This window comes from Pinus tabuliformis, chromosome 2_2 (genome assembly GCF_031772625.1).
Source record: "Pinus tabuliformis cultivar Carrire ecotype Pingquan chromosome 2_2, CPIR1, whole genome shotgun sequence".
Taxonomy (NCBI): Eukaryota; Viridiplantae; Streptophyta; class Pinopsida; order Pinales; family Pinaceae; genus Pinus; species Pinus tabuliformis.
Genome location: NC_142300.1, coordinates 1,029,541,023 through 1,029,560,603, shown reverse-complemented (window position 1 = coordinate 1,029,560,603; position 19,581 = coordinate 1,029,541,023). Strand labels below are relative to the sequence as shown.

The 19,581-nt window shown below is 33.8% G+C and overlaps 1 protein-coding gene across 1 annotated transcript; it reads right to left on the bottom strand.

The window, feature by feature from the left end:
- Positions 1-2,419: 2,419 nt before the first annotated feature.
- Positions 2,420-2,959, bottom strand: LOC149196859 (uncharacterized). The gene has a single exon (XM_089408464.1). The coding sequence runs from the start codon at positions 2,957-2,959 to the stop codon at positions 2,420-2,422; it is 540 nt and encodes a 179-aa protein (XP_089264590.1).
- Between the last annotated feature and the right edge of the window lie 16,622 nt (positions 2,960-19,581).

Here is a 19,581-nt window from a genome sequence, read left to right as displayed (position 1 = left end):
AAAGATTTTACATAATTACAATTCGTACCGATCTAAAAATCTAATGTTAGCATGCATCAAATAAGATAAGTGAGAATAACCGATCTCTTGGTCTTAAGTATGTCAAGTGGTGAATAGTTAGCTTTCAATTATAACATACTGTTTGACCTACATGAAACTTATCATAACCAACAAAAGGTGTTGGAAGAAGGAAAGAATATGACATGATTTTTTTTAAGTGTGGGACATTGGTTAGGTACCAACCAAATCTATTCTTGGTTGAAGACAAGTCAATAAGTTTAATATACTTTAAATATATATGATAGACTCAGTATCATTGTTGTTAAAACCTAGTACATGTGATATATTTAATCCCAAAACTAAAAGTTATGTGTATGATTGAGTGATAGTGGGCATGATCACTATTGTCATAATATTAAATGGATATTGTTGCAACCACATGACATAGGAAAATGATTGCTAAATAATAGCACGTGAACAATATGACATAAAAAAACATACATTGATTTTTATTTTTTATTTATTAAAAACTAAGTAAAATATATGTATTGATAGGATATATATATATGAATCGGATACATAAAGGGAAAATTGATAAGATCAAAAAAAAATTCATAAAAATAATTAAAAAAAAACAGTAAAAAAAGAAACTAATTTTAATAGTATAGTGGCTAAAATTTTTGGACTTGAAAATTTTTCAATGAAACTGTATCGAATCCAATTTTTGGACTTGAAAATTTTTCAATGAAACTGTATCGAATCCAATTCCAATCTGAATTGGAATTAACTAGATAACTATGGTTTATATACCAATATTCCTATCAACAAAAAAGGGTTTTTGGTGGGTTTTTGGTTGTTGAAATGAAAACGAATATATTCTATATATACCTACAATAATACTATTAAAAATTAAAATAATAACAATATTATTAATTAATAATAAACATAAAATTTAATATTAAAATTTTATTAAAAATTAAAGATAATATGAAAAAATGATCAATATTATGAATGAAGTTAATAATTTTAATAAAAAAAATATTAATTATAATATTAAAAATTTATTAAATTTTACTTATTAATTTTATTTATTTATAAAAATTAATTAGTATATAAATGATGTTAATTTATATATAAATATCAACTACATATATTAATATGGCTGTGCTAATTTAATTAAAGTGTACAAAATTTAACCCTACCTTAAAATAGTGAAACTTCAATGACTCAATTCAAAATGAGTTATTAATCGTGTAAACCGGACTGACTCAATTCAAAAGCATTTATTCATCGGGTATACGTGAAGTACTTTTATATTATTTGGCCATGTTTTTAAGTTGTAACCACAGTTCAAATAGTTTTGCAGTACTTTTATATTATTTGGTGATGTTTTTAAGTTGTAACCACAGTTCAAATAGCTTTGCACTTTGTTGAAATTTCTTGAATGATCAGATAAATAGAAAATGAACAAAAATATAGCGAAGGAATTAACAACTACTAGACAGGTCGAAAGGGTACAATGAGTAGCAATGTACACAAAGGGGGGGCCTTTAACACCGCGAGGATGCCTGTGAATTAAATAAGCTGGCCTTGTGTGCAGAAATTGTGACACGAAATTGTGCAACCCAGACGTGATAGAGGGGGTGTGTCCGATTACTAAATGAAAAAATATGTATGCTTCGAAAGGAAATTGTATTATTATTATTATGATGATATACGTAATCATAAATTCTCATTTAAAAATTATAAGTATTCTATCCCTTTCACTTTTCATTCATATTCTCATCCTCTCTCCGTAATTATATGTTAGCTATAAAACACCTAAATTTTAGGAAATGCAACCAAATTCGATTTAAAATTAGATATCTTCTTATATTGTAAAAACACCTGAATTTTAATGAAATGCAAGCAACTTCGATTTCATATATAATATTTTCTGGAAAATTAGATATCGTTTTATATCCTCAAAGATGTGATGAAGTTTATTTAGAAATGAGATGTAGTTTTATATTTTAAAGCATATGATGCAACACATGCATCCTTTTTGTACGAATTACTCAAATTCAAGAGGAACGGTATTACGTTACTCAAATTGCGATTAACCATGGTCTCATAAAGAGAAATGAGTACATCGGATTATCATTATAATTTATAAGCTGCCATAAATTATAATTCATAATTTAAAATTCAACGATAGTGCAAAGGATGCGATAAAATATTATTATCAACGCTGTGCTACATTGCTCTGCTCATCTCTCATAAAACCAACGAAGGAAGTCATTGGTCCTCTTTCTTAAAGAAACAAAAATAACAAAACGCAGCACATATTCTATTTAATCCGTAAAGTTAGGCAGTTATTGTCACAACATTACATTTCACCTGCGCGCAATCCATAATGAGTGTGGACATACGATTGACACTAAACCATTAAAGGAAATATACGGCAGTGAGGGACGACATGGCATGCAATTTGCCTCCCTAATTGAGAGGTGGGCATGTGAATCCGGGAGGGAGGGGTAAGGCCACATTGAGCAAAGAGATCCAGAGCCAATGGTAGGATGACATTGACGTTCAGTAGCTTGAGGCGGATAGTTGTACATAAGCACAGCGCTGCCTCCAACTCCGCAACGCCTTGTATGAGTGGGCAGCACTGGTTGACAACAGGGTCGCCAATGCCTAAGTGCACCAACCCTCCCAACAAATCCACGCACGCTCCCAGTTTCAATGCATCCAAAGGACATGATGAACTTCCTCCGCCCGATCCACCACCTGGGGGGCTACTGCCGCTGCCCGGGACGCTCGGAGGTCCGCCCGATCTCCCACCTGGGGGGCTACTGCCGCTGCCCGGGACGGTAGGAGGTGTTGCAGCAGGAGGAGAGTCACAAGAGAGCACTAGCGTGGGCATGGTGGTTGCAACACTAATCATAAATATGAAAAGCATCGCTGCAGCCTTTCCCATCTTCAACCAAATGCGATGTTGTCCCTTACCCGAAATGAAATTCAATGAGAGAGGAGGGCAAGAAAGAACCGAAAAGGCAAAATAAGGGAGTTGCATGTTTGAGGTCGCAAGATGTGGATTTTATAGCAGCTCTGGTAACTGTTTCAATGCGTAATTTTCTTAATGCTATCTGTTATTGTAGCAAATCCACATTGCAAAAGTTCAAGCACTCCAGAGGGCGCCGGAAGCTCAATCGGAAACTGTATCTAGTCCTCCCTCCACGTTTTATAATAATCTTGCAAAGTACAGATTTCCATGTGATCCTGGAACTCTTCCGTGGATGACATCTTCCACCTGAAATAAGATGCGTTCACGTGAAATCGACTCGAAGATAATTAATTCAAAGTCTCACGCGATACCAAAGCTTCTGGAACATTTCCGGAAATAAAGAGAAAGAAGTTCGTATATGACTAATTTGAAAAGCGCACGTTATTCACTTTTGTTTCGTTAGCACATTCTTTTTAAACAAGATCAACTCAGGGATGAGTTAATATAATTTTGCCTTGTTCATATAACATTCTTACATATGTATATGTGCAAAATTTATGGCAGGGATCCTCATTATTACTAATTTTTTCTATTAACTCTGTTTTATATACAGCATTTTATGGTAAGTGATCTTATTTTTAAAAAATGATGTTTGTTAAGTACTCTTATTGGGCTCAAATTGATTAAGAGCACTATATAAATTGGGTAAGGCATTGAAACACTGATCCTTGTTATGGAAAGAATAATACTGCTGATAGTTATGGGAAGAACAATTTGTTAGAGTAGTATGTGATTGATAAAGATGGTATATATTTTAATCAAGATATAAATAATTGGATTATAAGAGAAATATGAAAATATGGTCTATTCTCAAAGTTAATATTAACTCATTATTGTCATTTTCATATAATATATATCTATAATGATTTTTTACTTTCTATTATTTTTTTCCTTTCTTTCATTGGTGTCACATTTATGGTTTTATAGGTGTCGAATAAAAATAATAGTATAGTGTCTTCTTTAAGGTTTAATCAGTACGAAAAGAGTTAAAATTTTACTAAATAAGTGGTTTTTACATGGTTTCATAAGAACAAAATTCATTTATGAAAGCAAGATAATCTCGGGAGAATGATTAAAATAATCGCATAAATCTATGTTCTAAGTTAGTGGAATGGACCTATCCAAATATTATGTAAAACAACACTAGCAAATTAAACATTCATTGTGGTACTTCTCTCTATGAGTGTAAACATAGCTTAGCATATGCATCCTAATGCAAATGATGAGAGATCAAAAGTGGTTACAATGGAAGTACATGAGTTAAAATCAAATTAATGATAGCGTAACAGAGATAACCAACAATATGTGTGTAACCAACAATATGTGTAGCTATGAAACCCAACAATATGCATGTATAGTTACGAAAATGTTGTTGCGAGAACCCCCATATTCCTCTTTTGGAAAAGATATGGGAACCCTCCATGTAAATTTTGGCTAAATTACTTTTATTTTGTGTGCTTTGGTTTATTTTGTGAAATTTTCAATTTGTTTGAATATTTATTTTAATGATTCCATAGCTTGTGGTTTGTTGACAACTTTCCAGCTGCTCAAATTTTGGTACAATTTCACTGCCTAAGATTTAAATTTGTATTTTATTAGATTTTTATAATTTATAAATAAAATTAATTTTAATGTATTTAGTTAAAATAATTATATTAATTATATTTAATTAAATTAGTTAATAAAAAATAATTTGTAAATATTTTTAATTATTTATAAAGTCTCTTTGATCGTGATCAACAATGATGGTGAACCATGGACAATCATGGTCAACCATGTTTTATAAAATCAAACATCATCAATCATGGTCAAGCATGGTTGAATGTTGCATTGAGACAAAGATTGTCTTGATATGAAAATCAAACATGGTCAAACATACTCCAACACCACATTGTGACAAGGATTGTTAAAATATGAATATCAAGTATTGTCCACCATGTTTATTTTGGTGTTCATAATATTTATTTGAGGGTTTATATACCTTGGGTTTATGATATTACTCCATTGGGTTTAATATTATTCCCTTGGATTCTTAATATGTTGGAGTTCTAGTATTAGTCCCTTGGGTTTATAATATCAATCCTTTTGGTTTATGATTCCTTTGGGTTTATAATATCAATCATGGTCAACAATGGTCAATCATACCCAACCATGGTCCACCATAGTTGAATGATGCATTGTGACAAATATTATCTCAATGTGAAAACCAACCATGATCAACCATGGTCCAACGTCGCGTTGTGACAATGATTGTCTCGATATGAGAAATCAATCATGGTCAACCATGGTCAAGAATGGTCGAACGTCGCATTGTCACAAGGATTGTCTTAATATGTAATCAACCATGGTCAACCATGTTTATTTTAGGGTTTATAATATCTATCTTTGGGTTTATTTACCTTGGATTTATGTTTTTAATCACTTGGGTTTATTGCTCCAAGGGTTAATATTCCTAGGGTTTAATATTATTCCCCTAAGTTTATAGTCCCTTGGGATTTTAGTATTAATCCCTAGGGTTTATTATTCCCCTGGATTTATAATATCAATCATGGTCCAATATCACATTGTGATAAATATTGTCTCAATATGAGAATCAACTATGGTCAACCATGGTCCAATGTCACATTGTGGCAAAGATTCTATCGATTTGAAAATCAATCATAGTTAAGTATGCTCAACTGTGGTCCAATGTCACATTGTAACAATGATTTTCTCAATATGAAAATCGACCATGGTCAACCATTTTTATTTTAGTGCTTACAATATGTTCGAGGGTTTATATACCTTGTGTTTATAATATTTATATTAGGGTTTATATACCTTGGGTTTATTTTTATCACTTGGGTTTATTATTCCCTTGCGTTCATAATATCAATCCCTTGGGTTTGTTAATCTAAGGGTTCATATTCATAAGGTTTAATATCATTCCCTGAGGTTTATAATCCCTTGGGTTTTTAGTATAAATCCCTAGGTTTTATTATTCCCTTGGGTTTATAATATCAATCATGGTCAACGATTGTCAATCACGGTCATCCATGGTCAACCATGGTAAATCATGGTCAACCATGGTCAATCATGGTCAACCATGGTAAATCATGGTCAACCATGGTCTTATGTCGCATTGTGACAATGTTTATCTCAATATGAAAATCAATCATTGTCTCAAACATGGTCCAACGTCACATTATGACAATGATGATCTCAATATGATAATCGTGGTCAACCATTGTTAGTCATGGTCAACCTTGGTTGATCCTGATCAACCATGTTTTATAAAATCAAATATGGTCATCCACGGTCAATCACGCTCCACCATGGTCGAACATCGCATTGGGACAAAGATTATCTTGATATGGAAATAAACGATGGTTAAGCATGGTCAACCATGATCCAACATCACATTGTGAAAAGGATTATCTCAGCATGAAAATTAACAATAGTCAACCATATTTATTTTAATATTTATAATATTTGTTTTAGGGTTTATATACCTTGGTTTTATATTATTAGTCCCTTGGGTTTAATATTATCGTGTTGGATTCATAAACCTAGGGGCTTTTATTATGAATCCCTTGGGTGTATAATATCAATCCCTTAGATTTAATTTTCCCTTGGGTTTACGTCGCTCTATGATAAAGATTTTCTTGATATGAAAAGAAATCATGGTTAAGCATGGTCAACCATGGCCAACCATGTTTATTTTAGTGTTTATAATATTTATCTTAGGGTTTACATACATTGGGTTTGTAATATTAGTCCCTTTAGTTTAATATTATTTCCTTGGATTCTAATCCCGACATCGAGTTGTGACAAACATTGTCTGAATATCAAAACCAATAATTGTCTTAACAATGATTCAACACTGCATTATGGAAAAGAATGCTTCAATATGGTAATGAGGGTCAACCACGGTTAATTTTGGTGAACCTTGGTCAACCATGGTCAACCATGTTTTATAAATTCAAACATGGTCATCCGTGGTCAATCATGGTCAACCATGGTTGAATGACACATTGTGACAAAGGTTTTCTTGACATGAAAATCAACCATGATTAAGTATAGTCAACCATGTTCGAACTTCGCATTGTCACAAATATTATCTCAATATGAGAATCAACCATAGTCATATGTCACATTGTGACAAAGATTCTTTCGATTTGAAAATAAATCATGGTTAAGCATGGTCAACCATGGTCCAACATCACATTATCACGAGGAATGTCTCAATATGAAAATCTCCACAAAATATTTATATTTTTCTATAAACAATACTAAAAATTATTTAAAATAATTAATAATGATTTTTTGTTTATCAATTATTTATTTTTTAATGTGGTATTTTTTAATAATAATTTATTATTATTATTGTTAATAATTAATATTATTAATTACTTTTTATTTATTTTGAATTGAGTATATTTAGTTTAAATAAATATTATTATTATTATATATTGATGAAGGGCTTATATGATAGATATAAATGAATCCTTTGGCATGTACCAATAACATTTTTTATTTTTATTTTTAAATATTTAAATTAATAATAATAATATTTTTATTGTAATAATAATATTTTATTAATATATATTTAACAATGGTAATATAAATAAAAGTTTCAGCTATATCAACCACATTAATATTTTTAATGTGGTGGTGTTAGTTATAATTATTAGTGGCATTGCATATGGTTTGTATTACTCAAAAAATCGTAATAATAAACTTGGCTTGTGCTTGTTAGTTATTATGACATATATATGTGTGTGTGTGTGCATGCGCCCTTATGTGTTCGAGATATTTGATGACATCTCCCTCATATTACTTTATTATGAAATATTTGAATATTTTTTTACTTTTAATTGTTTTTTCTCTTTAGAAATTGAAATATTCTATTGTTATTCACATACATATATGTATGTTCTTTGCTCCAATTCTAGGATTGAAACGTTCGAGTTTTATCCTTCATTCTAACCATGGGGCCCTGTGAATTAGGTTATATTTAGCCAAGGGAAGCATTGATTTTTGAACCATGGGTGGTGACAAGGGATTCTAGCAATTGGTACCATATGGGGTTTTTTACAATCGTGAGAGAAACCCTCTGGGAATTTACATCAACATAGAGCCACGCGGGTGGTGGCTAAGTCACAAGTTAGTTTTTGTGACTTAGGATTTTGTTAGGGTTGGGACTGTTGACATTATAGATGTAGCTCTTAGACTCAAAGGTTGTTGGAGTGGATCAGACATTAGTGGCATAGTTGGGCTTATTAACGGGTGGATTGTTGCACTTGTGGAGATGATTTGGAAATTTGGTCGACCTCGAAGTGGTTGAGATTCCGTGGCCAACTAGTGGGACATGTCGGTGAGGTAGGAGAAAAAAATGATGATGGGAATGTTGGTGCAATGTTTGAGGGGTAATTGGCTCAAGGAATGTGTTCCTGCTCTAGGTCATGTCAACTATCCTCTGTCCATGGAGTCTTTGGACCTTTAGATGTGAAATATCATGGCAGTGTTGGAAGGCATGATACAAAAATTACATGATGAACATAATGAAGGCATCACATTCATGAACGATCTTCAACAAAACCATTGAGATATCCTTGACGACTTGGCGTCCCTAAGAAGGAGTCAAAGACACGTCAATGACTGCCTATATTAGATGGAGTGGCATCTATATCACATGGAATTTCATGTATATGGGGGTCGTTGATCATTGGATCCACCACGTGTAGGTCACATGCCATATTTCCTAATGTTCCTTGATCGATGTTGGTTGCCTTCTCATTCTCTCTGTGTTTTGTGCCTTACGGTGTTTTTGTTTCTCGCTACTATGTAAAACTTGGTAATTTATCTTTAGATTTTGCATTGATATCCTAGCCCACAAATCTAGTCAGAATGAGGTTGGGAGAGCAGGGGCTTACATGTTTATCCACTATACAATTTCGAAGAACTAATAGAAATATTTTGACGAACATTAAAAAAAGCATACATATATGTATGTTTATATTTTCCTTTAAATTGATACTAAAATAAATAAATTAAGATGGATATTCCAATTATTTCTTTCTATTTCATATGGAAATATGAAAATATAAATAATATACATTTTTTTCTATTATTTTGATAACATTAGCTTCTAAGCCCACGGGGCTTTGGATTGATGGTGAATGGGTGCAGTGTTAAGGCACTCCTTGCAATAGGTCACTAGTTCAAATCCACCGTGGGTACTTACGTACCAAAAAAAAGTAAAATAAAAAATATATGTTCGCATGGGGTAGCTCAACTGGCAGTGGCCATGGAAATGAAGTCTCATCGAATCGGAAGTCTTGGGTTCAAATCTTGGGCTACCCTTCCCTCGTAGCGGGGTGTGTAATGGACATGAAAATCAGAGAGTCCTACCAAACTTACAAAAAAAAAATAACATTAGCTTCTAAGAATAGTCATAAAATTATGTTACTTCATAAGGATATAGGAATATTTTACTTTTAATTGAGAATAAGAGTAAATATAAATTTCCCATATCTCCTTTATACTAGGTTAGAATATCAAGAATTAAAACATGTATATTCATTGTTTCTTAGTGTGGCTTTATTATATAGTACATAATTAAAACTAATAAAATATGTATATCTATTATTTTACTTTTATTATAATTGACATTATTTTATTAGTTTGTCTTTTATAATTTAATATAAATAATTTTATTTGACGTAGATATCAAAATATTTTATCTAATAAACTTTTTATTTTTAAACTTACATAAAAAGATATTTTAAAATAGATATATATCCACTTTAGATTTAGCATTAACGAAATTAACGAAATTAAGATTATGCAAAAACCATTTATATAAAAACATTTTACTTGTTTAGGTTATATAAAATCATTTAGTTAGAGTGTGCGAAACTTTTGGTGGGTGCTACATTATGTAAGATCATTTTTATTTTTAAAGTAGATGTATATCAACTTTAGATTCAACATTAACGAAATTCAGATTCAATGCAAAAACCATCGATATAAAAGCACGATACTTGTTTGTTTGAGCTATATTAAATCATTTAATTAGAGTGTGCAAAGCTTTTAGTCGATTCCACATTATGTAAGATAGATGATGGAGTTATTTTAATTTTATATATAATTAGAAATTGTTCCAAAAGGTATAAAGAGAGGCCGATAGATTTATGAAGTTGGAATTGTTGAATTTTTGTAAAAAATTAAAAAATACAAGTCTTCAACTATCCAATTGTATGCCCTGCAACTGTTAGATGCTCACTTTGTAGCTTGGCTTGGAGGATGGAAGATCATATATATATATATATATATATATATATATATATATATATATATATATATATAAGTGATAGAGACTATACTGAATTGCTAAATAAAACTAAAAATTGCTTCAACAATTATGTACCATAGCAATCATTTGATCACAGTACAAGCAAATAGCATGCAAATTGGTGGTAAACAATTGTATTTTATACTCTAATCACTCAAAACAAAATAATATTTCATGATACCCTAGTAGAGAATCTGACAACCCATTGTCCACCTATGTTTTCTTAAAGTCTCGTACAATTAAATAAAAAACACATTGGATTTAAAAGGAAAAAAAGAACAACTAAGTCCTATGCAGGGAACACTTTTCTACCTTGTCCTTCGAAACCAACTTAGAAGCAGGGTAGAGCTCTTAGCTTCATGGTTTAATGTTGTCCACCTATTGAACAATAAAAACAGATTGACTTACATGATCGTATAGATGATAGATCAGAAAGATAATAAATAAAAAAACACATTGGGTTAAAAGAAAAAACAATAAACTGGGTTTCAGGCTAGGAAGAAGTTGAAAAATAAGTTATAACATCAAAAAAAACCAACTTGAAAAGAAATAGGGATTTTTTATAACACAGTAAAGATCAAGGAAAAAAAAGCTACCAGATGTCTCAAGAATGATGTGGAGAGAAGAATTGGACCTCTCTTATGCAAAATCACTCCAAAATGCTATCCACCTTGGAGATTTTGAAGCCACATGGGAGGGCACAACTGACCACCTGTCAAACTCAAGTCATGCTTTACACAGCAAGTGCTTGCTGAGTGTCCCCCTGTTAAACTCAAATCATGGTGCCGTGAGCATTATAAGCATATAATCCATCTGAAATTTCCAACGAATGAATAGAACAATGATAATCTAATATTAATCAGTGCTTGCCAAAAGCTAGGGAAAAAGAACAAGAACAATGATAATTTAATACTAACCAGTGCTTGCCAAAAGCCAGGGAAGAAGAATAACAACAACAAATGGCAGACCAAAGAGACAATTAACTCTGAGGCCAAGAGTGCAAGAAGATGGGGATGAAATACATGACTGTAGAAGATTTCACTAATGGCAGACCGGTAAAGAAGGGCACGTGATTGAAAGGACATAAAAAAATGGGGAAAAGTAGTAAAAAAAACAAGAAACCACCTCTCAGCATGGATGAAGAGGGTTTAATTCAGAGGAATTAATTTAAAAATCCAATAAACATGGATGGAGAGGATCTAGTTTATTGTAAAGCAGAAAACCGCCTCAGCACATTTCACTGAAGATATTTTCGTCCATATATTTGGATTTGCAAGAACAATCCACTTGGGTCTGCACATGCCCATTTTTCTTTTGCGCTTTTGGCTCCCATGTTACTTTGAGCTTTATTTCCAGATTTTATGCAACTATTTTTAGTTATTTCTATATTTTGCAATATGATGCCATTTTGAATACAAAGAAGTGCAGGTTGAATTGTATTTTAGATCCGGCTTGAGAGTGAGATGAGAACTCCCATGTTACTTTGAGCTTTATTTCTATCAGATTTTCTACAACTACTTTGGTTATTTCTACATTTTGCAATATGATGCCATTTTGAATACAAAGACGTGAAGGTTTAATTGTATTTTAGATACGGCCTGACAGTGAGACGAGAATGTCAAACAAGCAACGTCAAAAACAACTAAAATGAATATATGATCGAGGGATGCTTGACAGATGTCAGTAGGAGAATAAAAGTGTTGACGACAAAACTGATTCAATAGAAAAGCCTATCGGCCTAAATATAAAACAAGACTTCCCTAGATATTGTAGATAGTTATTTTTTATTTCATTAGTATATATATAAATATATATATATGAAAAACTTGTATAAATTATATTGGAAGTGTTTATTGAGGTAGAGGAGTTGTCTAGACTGGAAATCATGTTTTTCATAATGAAAATCAATTCAATACCATCAATATTTTTTGGAGGCTCTCAAAACTTTGAACATTTGGAACATAAAAATCCCTACTAAATTATTTCAAAATATTACAAAAAATTCCATAATTTTCAGAACAAAAAACAATCTATATAAATTTTTTGGGAACTCCCAAAACATTCAACTTTTAAGACACAAAAATCCCTGCTAAATTATTTCCAAATCTTACAAAATGAAATTCCATAGTTTTCCGAACAAATAAAAATTCATATAAATTTTTTTGGGAGCTCCCAAAACATTCAATTTTTGGGACACAAAAATCCCTCAAAATCTTACAAACATTTCCACAATTTCTGGAGAAAAAAAATCTAATTAAACTAAAGCTATTATATTTATTCATGATTTTAATTAGTTGTAACTAACCGTCAACCAATTTTGCACTTTCTTGAAATTCATCGAATGATCATATAAATAAAAAATGGACAAAAATATAGCAAAGGAATTAGCTCGACGCATGAGTAGTGTCCCCAGAAAAGAAGTGCACAAAGGTCGAAGCCTTTAACAGTGTGAATAATTTATGTCAATAATACTCAGAAGCTCCCTGTGAATTATATCGAATAAGTTGGCCTTTCGATTAGAAATTGTGACACGAATTTGTGCTTCGGAGGCCCTATAGAAGGTGGTGTGTCATATTAGTAACAGACGAAAGAATTTCTCTACTTTCGAAAGAAATTGTAACGAGTGCAGAGAGGTTGAAGATATTGTGATTACACGATGGGAAAGAATTCCAAATTTTTAATTATTTTAATAAATCATAATTTTTCATTTAAAATTTATTAGTAATTTAAAAAATTTGTTCACCCATTTACATTAACAACGATTTCTTTTGTTTTATTAAATCTTTAATAGACACACAATTCTTTTGTAAACTATAAACTTTAAAATTTATTATAAAAATGGGCCTAGACACTTAAATTAATATAAATGTTAGAATTAAATTTAATATTATTAAATTTATAATCTCATAATATTTATGGCAGTCTATTTAATTATATGTTAATTATAAAAATAAAATATACAATTCCATCTAATTTCGATACTGATTTTTTTTTGAGGTGGAGTTGATATGTGATTTCTTAAAATAAAAATAAAATTTTAAATAGAAAAGTAAAGTCCATATAATAATAAAAAAAAAAACACAAAAATGAATATGCTATATCTACTCGAATGAAAAAACAAAAAATAAATATGCTATATATGTAAAAAATGAATATACTATGTATATTTAGTTAGTTTTCCATATGATGTAATCTAATTTAATGTAAAGTAATTAGATTTAAAATTTTTGTTAGAAAAAAATATTTAATGCTAAAAATATTAAATAGGGGTGATTACTAAAATATTTTAATACAAATTAATATTGATGTATACTTGAAGGGTTCTTGAGCTCTGGTTCTAGGGTTTATCGAAACCAGCGGCAGAGAGTTCCAAGCATCCATAGAGACATAGGGAGGAGGGAGTTCCACTCCCTCCTACAGTTATATGGTGTCAGACAGAGGAAGAGGAGGGAAAAAGAATAAACCTCCAAAGCCCTCGGAGGTCGAGACCAAAGACACAGAAACTCAGAAGGCGGAAGGTAGCAAAACCAATGCAGATCACGGGGCCCATGAAGAAGACTGTCGGGAGGAAAAAGCGGAAGACAGAGGTCAAGGGTCAGAGGATAGGACTAAGATGGGGCCCTGTCAACCCAAGACCACAACAAAACCTCGAGTTATTCTAAATGATCCAACTCTGCAAGCGCATAGAGACCACATGGCCAACTATGCCATCGTATGTAAATTTATGGGAATCTGGCCATCAGAGAAAGCATTGTATACCTGGATAATGTACAACTGGAAACCAAAGGGGGAGTTAAATATTCATCTTATATCCAAAGGTTTTTTCACTGTGGTGTTTACGAACATGGAAGAGAGAGACAGAATCTTTGAAGTGGGGCCATACCTCTTTGTAGCTGTTGGGCTCTACATGAGGCCTTGGACGATGAACTTTGTGCCTAAATGAGAAACCTTCACTTCGGTACCGGTATGGAATCGACTATACTCCTTACCTTTAGATTAATGGATGCCAGATTCTCTAAAAGATATAGGCAATAAATTAGTAATTCTTAAAGATTTCAAAGGCAACTCTAAGGGGAAAATGTACATCCTATGCCTGTATCTGTGTGGAGATGGACCTATCAGGAGCCCTTCTAGATGAGATCATTCTAGAAGTCTATGAGGAGGAATGGGTTCAAGTAGTTGACTATGAACATGTCCCGTTCAGATGTCACAAATGTCATGAGCATGGGCATCTATCAAGAGACTGTCCACTAAATCGAAGGTTGGAAAACCTAAATCCCAACAAAGGAAAAGAATAGACAGGTTTCACCAAATGGGAGGGAAAGGAAAAGGTGGAGGAAGGAAGACACAAAAGAGCCATAGTGTGAATGATAAAACAAAGAGTTAAACATCTTTGAGATCTTAGGAGAAAATGAAGTTGAGGAAGGGGACAAAGAGATTGTAGAGAATCAGACAACAAAGGGAAAAGAAAAAGAGACCAGCGTGCAGTACATTCAGGAACATAATGAGCAAACGATGGACTCTTTGAATACCATGGTTGTATAAAAATACCAGGAAACAACTCATAACGAAAGTGGAATGGAGGATCAAGATTTGCAAGAGATCTTGGAAAAGGAGAACCTAGAGCTTGAAAATTTATCAGAACATAGTGAAAACTTGGGAATAAACTCCATCCCTCAGGAGGACGTAGATAAAGTCCATCAGATATTCCTTAACAAGATACAACAAATAACTGCAGGAGTCAAAAGAGGACATGACAACTACGAGAACAAAGGAACCTCCGCAATAGGATTAATAACTGGAAAATTAATAAAGAATCCAGGCAAAAGGTGGGGTAGAAAAAGACAAAAGGAATTACTACTGGAGTGTGGCAAGCTTATGATTGATTTAGAGAGGACGAAAGAAATTTCTAGTTACTCCTTTATAACCCCACCTCAATGAAAATCACAACCTGGAACATTAGAGGACTAGGGAGCAGAAGAAAACAAAGGAATCCTGGTAAAAGGATTAGAGAGGAAAAACCTGACACAGTATTCATACAGGAAACAAAATGCTTAGTGGAGAAGATGTGTGAAAACATAGAAAATGGTTAAATAGATATGAATACCTTGAAGTCAAGGCAAACAAATCTGCTGGTGGCATTCTTACTCTCTGGGATCCACATAAATTTGGTGTGATTGATGTGGAGGCATCCAGACATCACCTTTCTCTGATTTTCCAACCGGTGGGACACAGACAATGTTACATGATCATCAATGTCTATGGTCCACAACCAATGGAGGACAAAATTAAACTCCTCACAGTGGTATAGGATATGAAGAAGATATACCCAGCTCTACCTTGGATTCTAGCAGGTGATTTTAACATAACAAAATCACTCATGGAGAAGAAAGGAGGAACTAGGATACTTGGGAGAGATTCAATTGCCTTCCAGAACTTCATCACCAATATGAAATTGGTTGATATGGAAATAGTCAATGGAATATTCACTTGGAACAACAGAAAAGGAGGCCCTACTGAAGTGGCCTCAAAATTGGATAGATTTATGGTTTCAGAGGAACTTCCTCTCATAGCAAGCAACATTGCTACACTCATTTTACCTTTTGAGGGCTTAGATCACTGGCCTATCCAATTATAAGCCTCCCTTTTTGTAAAACCAAGGAACACCCCCTTCAGGTTCGAGAATGCTTGGCTCACACATTCGGATTTCCTCACAAATATTAAACATTGATGGAAGGAAGATCTTCACCTTCAAGCTAACAAGATGTTCCTGCTTCACTACAGGTTCAATCATATTAAAGGAAAACTAAAAGAGTGGAACAAAAAGGAATTTGGCAACATCTTCAAAGCCGAAGGAGAGGTGGAAAAGAGACTAAAGGAAATAAATCAGACTCTTATCAAAGAAGGATACACAGATGAAAGGAAAGAGTTGGCAGAGTCACTCCAGCAGGAGTGGGACAATAGATGCCTTCAAGAGGAAATACTCTGGAGATAGAAATCCAGAGTACAATGGATCAAAAAGGGGGAGAGAAACACCAAATTCTTCCACAGATCCACCATAGCTCAGCGAAATAACAATAGAATTATGAGACTTACAAATCAACTTGGAGTAGAGAGAAACACTCATGAAGAGATGGAGAAAGTTCTACTCCAGCATTTTCAGAAAATTGTTGGGGAAACCTCGAAAGATAGATACCAGTTCACAGAAATTCACTCAGTACATCCATAAATTGGTCACCAGAGAAGATAATTTCAATCTCAATAGACCATTAACATTGGAAGAAATTGAGGAAGCAGTGTAAGAGATGCAAAATGTGAAAGCACCAGGCTCGGATGGCTTCAATGTGGACTTTTTCAAAGCTTGTTGGAAGATAGTGAAACAGGACATTTTGGAGGTAGTGGAAGACTCTTGAATATTTAAGAAAGTCTTAAAGGCGCTCAATGAATCCTTCATAGCCTTAATCCCCAAACAAGAGAAGGCCACCTCTCTAGACAGATTTCGACCTATAGCATTATGCAGTGTGATCTACAAAATTATATCCAAAGTAATTTCCAATCATCTTAAGCCTCTCCTCCCAACCCTAGTGTCAGAGGCATAGGCAGGCTATGTGGAAGGAAGACAAATTCTAGATAATATAATACAAGCACATGAAACGGTTCATTCACTCATTACCAAAAAACAAGCTAGAATGATAATGAAGTTGGACATAGCAAAGGCCTATGAAAAACTTAGCTGGTCATATATAAGGGAAATTTTAAAAGCCTATGGCTTTGATCATGCTTGGATAAAATGGGTTATGGCCCTAGTTATCACAATGAACTATTCTATTCTTCTTAATGGCGCTCCTTCCATAACCTTCAAGCCCTCTAGAGGTCTAAGGCAAGGAGATCCTCTTTCTCCCTTCCTCTTCATTCTAATGATGGAAGGGTTAGGAAGAGATATCATAGCTGCTAAGGAGGAAGGGAGAATTCAGGGTCTAAGACTCACTAATGGTGGGGACACGATGACACATAAGCAATTTCGGGATGACATTATTCTTCAAGGCACTCCCACTGTTAAGGAAGCCAAAGCATTCAAATAGGTTCTGAGTGAGTTTGCTAGGGTAGCAGGCACTGAGGTAAGTACCTGGGAGTTCCTCTCATTGACAAACTGCTTCACAAGAACATCTGGGAGCCTCTTCTTAATAAGCTAAAAGATAAGATTACCAGATGGACAAACAGAGCACTTAATCTAGCACGGAGACTAGTTCTCACTAAGGTTGTCCTAAAAAGTATCCCTATTTATATGCTATATGTCGTTCCAGCACCAGCCAGTGTAATGACCAAGATAAGAAACATTCAGAGAGACTTTCTATGGGGGAAAGGTGAAGAAGAGAAGAAATGGGCCCTTGTGGCATGGGCAGAGTATGAAAAAATAAGTCGCATGGTGGCTTGGATCTTCATGACCCAGGAATTCTAAATAGAGTTCTTAGTGCCAAAATGTGGTGGAGATGGCTGAAAGAAATTCGAGCCCCTTGGGAAAAACTCTAGAAGCATAAATATGCAAAAGAATGGTAGGAGGAAAATATAATTAGAATGACATGATAGGTAAAAGGTTTGGCAATTTGGAATAGGGTTTGGGAGAATAGAGCCCTAGTTCAAAGCCATAGTTTTTGGAAGATCAGAAACGGGAACCTGGCTTGGTTCTGGGAGGAAAATTGGCAGCAAGAGGACAATCTCCAAACTGAAGAATTAGCAGAAATTCACATTGATACCACCAGGAAAGGACTAAAGTGGGTAAGTGACTATTGGGACAAGAAAGAAATGTTAAGAAATGGAGAACTTGGAAACTTCCAGATTATAGTGTAATGGGCATGTTGAACACTCAAGCCATAACCATACAAGGTCTTTTAGACAAGAGACAAATCTTGAACAGAAACTTGAATGATCAACTACGATAGGGAAAAAACAAGACAGGTCTCTTCAACCTTAAGGAAGCCAAAAGAATAGAAGCAGGGCTAAATCATCACAACATTGATAAGACATGGAAAGAAATCTGGGAAAATCCTCATTGGATGAAGGTAAAACTGTTCAACTAGCTGGTTCAATAGGGCAAGATTCTGACATGTGACAACCTAAGAAAAAGAGGTTTTGTGGGCCCCTCGAGATGTCACTTATGCAGACAACAGGAAGAAACTACAAATCATTTCCTGAATAAATGTTCTTTCACCATAACTCTTTGGAGTTGGGTTGGAGAAGTCTTTGAGCAAACAGACAGAGATGCTAATGACATCACTACCACTGTGAATAACTGGAGGAAAAATTTCTTGGATAATGAGATCATAAACTCTGCTTGGATGCTGACACCAGGATTCTTAATCTGGAAAGTATGGAAGGAGCATAACAATAGGATTTTCAAGGAGAAAGTGAGTCCAGTGAGTAACATCCTCAAACTGGTCCTCAAACAATTGAAAGAAACTCTACAAATATTGGAAAGAGAAGCCATAAGTAAACCTATGGAACAAAGAGAGACAATAATATTGAATAAATTAGAGCTCGAGGTCAATATCCCTCAGGGTTCTAGGCAGATTATCATGAAAATATCAACAAAAAAGGCTTCGTGGCAACCCCCTTCTCATGGTTTTCTAAAATTCAACATAGACGGGGCTTCAAAAGCGAATCCAGGAGAAGCAGGTTATGGAGGGGTTCTGAGGGATGAGGAAGGAAACATACAGGTCATCTTCCATAGTTATCTTGGCAAAGCTACTAACAATATGGCTGAGTTCATGCCTATGGAATCATGCCTGGAAATTTTGCTCAGGTACAACATTCAAAATATCATTATTGAGGTTGATTCAGAACTTGTCATTAACTCAATAAAAAGGATAAATGTTGGAGCTTCTCCTCAGAAAATATCAGAACATTGTCAGCTTCTGCAAGTCTACCAAAGGATCCAAGTGCACCTAAGATGGCTAAGAACCATCGGGTTGGTGCATGTTTGTATGGAAGCCAACAAAGTGGCGGACTGGCCTGCCAATGCGGAGGTAAGAAATAAGCACATTGATTTCTGTTGCTGGTGGGAGAAGATAACAAATGACATGTTGAAGGAGGGATGTTCATCCAAAGCCCTTAGTGACTGACAACAACATTAGAAAAATCAAGAGACTGTTTTGACTGACAATAAGCCACAGTAACGGGGTCCAATTTTTCTAGTTTCATC

Excerpts from the sequence above, each read along its gene's own strand:
- LOC149196859 (XM_089408464.1), bottom strand. The coding sequence starts at position 2,959 with ATGGGAAAGGCTGCAGCGATGCTTTTCATATTTATGATTAGTGTTGCA.